At 38.1% G+C, this 5,721-nt stretch overlaps 1 protein-coding gene across 1 annotated transcript; it reads left to right on the top strand.

Moving 5' to 3' along the window:
- The first annotated feature begins 1,271 nt into the window (after window positions 1-1,271).
- On the top strand, window positions 1,272-3,515 carry LOC115811425 (melanocortin receptor 4-like). The gene has a single exon (XM_030773607.1). The coding sequence runs from the start codon at window positions 2,017-2,019 to the stop codon at window positions 3,025-3,027; it is 1,011 nt and encodes a 336-aa protein (XP_030629467.1). The 5' UTR covers window positions 1,272-2,016; the 3' UTR covers window positions 3,028-3,515.
- Window positions 3,516-5,721: the final 2,206 nt, after the last annotated feature.

The following is a 5,721-nucleotide window of genomic DNA, read 5'->3' as shown; positions in this document are numbered from 1 at the left end:
AAATGCATCCAAATATGTTTTCAGGTATGTTGATATCCTTCATGGTGTAAGTAAGGAAGAAACAAAGCTCTTTGTACAGAAAGCATTGGCTTGCAATGGACAAGCCCATGAACATACCCTGAATGGCATGAGAGAAAGAGAGAGAGAGAGAGCGAGAGAGAGAGAGCAAGAGATTGCCTATGCTAATACAGCATATTATACATTTAGAGAGTTAATTATTCACCCTGGAGAATGTTTAGCCATTTAACTGTTAATTATTGATCACTTAAAAACCATGCCTGGAATCTTAATGTATTTTGGATGAATTTGTTGATGACTAACATATTACACAAAAAGCAGCTAGAAAAAGGAATTGAATTAAGTCTGTAGATATTAGCAGCGAGTTTTATCTCATCAGCTGGTTGTTCACTGATAATATTGTTGCTAAGGAAACTCAAGGATTCGAGGCAAGTTCAGTATATCACAGTAGGCTCGGAAGGTTGTCTTGTACTTATTATTTTCCATAGGAAATAAAAGGTGTTAAAATACCACAACCTGATAACATGACCTCAGAGCCACCAGTAAACAGGACTGCTCTGTCTTAATTGTAGCACATATTTTAATTTAAGCACATATAATTTTAACCTGAGTTCTCTGTGAGCAACTCTGTCAATAACATTTCAGCAAACGCTCCGGGTCTGACCTTCATATATCAGTTTAACCCTGTACTAAAAGATCAGACTGATAGGCATTTTTATTTGCTGTTTTTTTAAAACACAACTCAACATTTGCCACTCAGGATTCCTGTTAAGTGAAAGACAGTATGGAGGAGAGTTAGTGTACACATATTGCATTCTAAAACACATGCGCACACACATACGCACACACAGACAGTGTTGTGAAATGGAAATCCAGATCAGTGGGACTGAGTTGTCTCTCTTTCCAGCAATAAAGATCAAGATTTTTCATCCAGTTTCAAAGAAACACTTCTTTAAAGACTGTTCATAATCCTCCCAGAAAAAGACAAAGGCAACAGCACTAAACAACAGAAGCAGATTACAACAGAAAAGTGTATAGAAAGACAGAGCCTATAAAAAGGGTATACACTCATTCTGCCTCACATTCAAACTTAATGAACATCCATGTGGTTGTTTTATCACTGAAACATTTCATGGCCACGATATGATCTCTCTTTCAGGTCACCTTCTGATTGGCTTAGAAGAGCTGAGAGGGGAGGAGTCATGTTTAAGAGCTCAGTAGTTGGTATAATAGAGCAGTGAGACGGAGAGAGAGAAGCAGCCAAGTGAAGATATGCCTGCAGTTAGACAGAGCGTGTATGAGGGAGAGAGAGAAAAAGAGAGAGCATATGAATGAGTATGCTTTCTATGCCTTCTGCTGCTTAGGATTTTCACCACAGCGACATACTATCCATCTGTGACTGATTTTTTTTTTTTTTTGCCTGTGACCTGCTTCTGAGCTTGACTGAATCTCTTTCTCATTCTCTCTCTCCCTCTCTCTTTCACTCCTTCTCTCTTTTACGTCTAGTTTGCTATCTCTGCTCCTCTATTTGCAACTTATCTCTGTGTCTTATTTTTCACACTTGACTTATTTCTGTTTCTTATTCCAAGTCTGTTCAGACTGACCTACTTCAATTTCTGTTGTCCAAATATTCCGCTCATTTTCTCTCTCTCTCTCTCCCTCTCTCTTTCATGGGACTGATGCATATGCATATGGCACACATTGTCTTAGGGAATAGGGAATGGTTCACCTCAGGAGATGTCCAGGGGAAATGACTGTGACTGTTAGCATTGTGGAGGGCACAGAGAAGGATTTCTCCCAGAGTAAGAGTGTTCTGCTGGTCTGACTCATAACAACTTCAGCACTTCAGCTGAACATGAAAGAGAACAGAACAACCCTGAATTCTGCCCGGCAAAGCTACGATGATGCCAGAGAAACGGAGTTACAAGCATTCTTTGGACTGCTCTTCAAAAAAGAAGTAAAAGATTGTAGCAGCTCCAGATACAACTAATTCCCAACATGAATGTCACGCCGCACTATGGACTTATCCAAAACTACCACATTGCGAACCACAGTATTGCAACCCTGCCCATCAACAGAGACTCCTCAGGAGGGAAGGACTCATCCGCATCGGAGGGCTGTTACAAGCAGCTGCTCATCTCCACTGAGGTTTTCCTTACACTTGGCATCATCAGCTTGCTGGAGAACATTCTGGTGATTGCTGCTATCATCAAGAACAAGAACCTGCACTCGCCCATGTACTTCTTCATCTGCAGCCTTGCTGTAGCTGACATGCTGGTCAGTGTTTCCAATGCTTCAGAGACTATCGTCATAGCACTGATCAATGGGGGTAACCTCACTATTTCAGCCAGTATTATTAAGAGCATGGACAATGTGTTTGACTCTATGATCTGTAGCTCCCTGTTGGCCTCTATCTGCAGCCTTCTGGCGATTGCTGTGGACCGTTACATCACCATCTTCTATGCTTTGCGTTACCACAACATTGTGACAGTCCGACGCACGCTGGTGGTGATCTCCTGTATCTGGATGTGCTGCACAGCCTCAGGAGTGCTCTTCATCATCTACTCAGAGAGCACTACTGTTCTCATCTGCCTCATTAGCTTGTTCTTCACCATGCTGGCCCTCATGGCATCGCTATACGTTCACATGTTCTTGCTGGCACGCCTGCACATGAAACGAATCGCCGCCCTGCCAGGAAACGCGCCCATCCGTCAGCGTGCCAACATGAAAGGTGCAATTACTCTTACTATTCTGCTGGGTGTATTTGTGGTATGCTGGGCACCATTCTTCTTGCACCTAATTCTCATGATCTCCTGCCCACGGAACCCTTACTGCGCCTGCTTTATGTCCCACTTCAATATGTACCTCATTCTCATCATGTGTAACTCGGTTATCGACCCCATCATCTATGCTTTCAGGAGCCAGGAGATGAGGAAAACCTTCAAGGAAATCTTCTGCTGTTACAGTCTCACTAGCTTTTGTGTGTGTGAGCTACCCAGTGCATACTGACTTTAAATTAAGTAGTGGGAAATGACTATCCTCTGTCAGAAATTCAACATACCCCACTCAGGCATGTTGAATTTCTGCTAGCTTTGATTTTCTTAATCATAAACGCACTTGACCTTCTTAAATAGGCACATTTCCTCACAATGCCATTTCAGACTTGCCTTGTAGGAGCTGAAAGAACTGAATTTAATCTGCATTGCAGTTATGAAGAGTCACAAGAAGAAACAGTGCACAGAGGACAATAAGTATGACTGGTTATCAAAAACATTAATAGAAGGATATTTTGTGCATGTGTAAACATGTGTATCTGCAGTGTACAGATATATTATTGCTTAATGTTCAAATAATGAACTGAAGTGTTAATGATTCAGGGGAACTCTACAGTATCTTGTCTTGGGTTACCAAGAAGGTAGGTTTACATGCCTGTACCAGGAAAACACTTATGGCCTTTGGCAAAGAAAATATATATATATGTATGTATGTATGTATATATTGTGTGTGTGTGTATATATATATATATATATATATATATATATATATATATATATACACACACACACACACACACACACACACACACACATTTATTTTTAATGTAGTTAAAGAGCTTTACAGACGCTTAACACAGGGTAAATTAATTAAATACAAACAATACCAGGGTAGAGATCCAGATAAGAACCTGAAATAAAAGGTTGCCTGTCAATGATAACCTGTAAAAACAGCACAATATGAAGGTTCCCTCTTGTCTTACTTTAAGAATGAGGGCATCCAATATATAATTAAAATATTCTGTGGTATATTTAAATAAATGTTAGATATAGTTTGCAATGATGTATGTATAGCCTGTGTTCTGTGTTTTTAAGGCTTAAAATGTACATTTTGCTTATCCAATTTTGTCTTGTGCTGCTGAGATTACACAACCTCACTGGTTGAGTAAATATGCTGTACTTTGTAACATTTAGTTCAGCAAACTGTGCTTCAAACTGGCCAAACATTCAAAGGACAAAAAAAAAAAAAAACCCAGAAAGTACAGCAGTAGATATGAGCTATAAACGTAAGCTACTCAGAGATCTCTCATGCAAATGCAGTTCTTTAGTATACCAGAGCCAAAGGCTTGCCAGTTAGAGAGATGTTTATGTCTTTATGCATGTTGAAATAACAGCACCTCATTCATGGAAAGTATTCAAATGACTTATTTCTCTCCATTCCTCCATTATTTAAATATCCTTTCAATATGTGCCATACTGTTATTTTTTCTGTGAACAGAGTACATCTATTCTCTTATTTATCAAAAGCATGTCTGTCAATTTTGCTCTTGTCTGTATTTGTATAAATAATAGAATCTATGTTTTCATACATAAAGATTTGATAACATTGCCTTAACAATGTGAAACGCTGTGAAACAGGGAGAGATGTAACTTTATTTTCTGCTGGCTGACAGGTATTTATATATGTGTGTATGCATATTAGTGAAAAACACTGCATAAGGTGTAAATTGTATCATACTGAGATAGGCGGGTCTTTGCAATCAGATGTTTTATGTACTTTGATTAAATGTTTCATTGAAATCAGTTCAAGGTGTTTATTGTATCATTACCATCTGTATTAACTAAAAATATTAGAAGATCAGCTTTTAAAATCATTCAGCTTGTATTGAAATTCTTTAATACTCACACATTTACATTGTAGAACTGTATAGAATTAGTTTTCATTATTTGTCTCTCAGACGTAGTTATGTTCTTACCTCCACTCATTTTTAGGTTGGGTGATAGGTGTTGGGGACCAGAGAGCAACCTTATTAGAGCAACAACTTTTTGTTCATTGTATCCAGATTCCTATTCTTTTATCTTTAGTGTGTCATTTTGGCTTATAGCTATGTACAATAAATGAAAGATTCTTTTCACTTCCTGCTCTCTCTTGGACTGTTAATAGATTTATGTCGTCGTGTAGAGACTGTTCCTCTCCAGGGCTTAGACACACTCAGAGGCATATTAGGGCAGAGTTAGAGTTTAACTGGGATGCAGGAGATTACTGGAATTTTTCAGCCTCCACACATTTGTTACCAGTCAGAGATGCTTACGGGTGAAATGTCTCTTCTTTTCCAGTGCAGAGAAAAAGTGCACTCTATGTAAAAGTATTCAACATTATTACAATACATACCTCTAAATGTACGCCAGTTTACAAAAAAAGTAATACTTTAATTTGCACTAACTAAAACTATACTGTCGTTAAATGTACTCATCATTTTCATATCCTCAGATCTGTACTTCAAATTGATTACAAAATGTATACTGTAATTAATTTTATATAAAGAGAAGTGTACTTAAATTAAATTAGATGAAATTAAATTAAAGTCTCCTGCCTTGAGGGAACCTGGTCATACCACTTAGAAGATCTACAATTCCTATGAAATTAAACTTATAACATATTTCCACTTAGATTCAGATGTTCAAATGAATATGTTCTTGAGGGCCAATATAAAATTAATCGATCCATCTCTCAGGCTTTTCGGGTCAAAAGGCAAAGAGTTCTTGTTAGCAGTTGGTCTTGTCCATGCATTTGTTACCATGGAAATTACATTTGCTCATAGTTCTTTCAACACTTTTTACAGTACTTGGGAGAGGACTGCTGAATATTTTATGAATAAAAACTTCATTATTATTGTGAATCATAAACATGTGTCCTCCTCTATTCCCT

This window comes from Chanos chanos, chromosome 5 (assembly GCF_902362185.1).
Source record: "Chanos chanos chromosome 5, fChaCha1.1, whole genome shotgun sequence".
In the NCBI taxonomy this organism is placed as follows: domain Eukaryota; kingdom Metazoa; phylum Chordata; class Actinopteri; order Gonorynchiformes; family Chanidae; genus Chanos; species Chanos chanos.
This window is presented reverse-complemented; position numbering and strand designations above follow the sequence as displayed.

Coding starts and splice junctions, on each gene's coding strand:
- LOC115811425 (XM_030773607.1), top strand. CDS start 2,017: ATGAATGTCACGCCGCACTATGGACTTATCCAAAACTACCACATTGCG.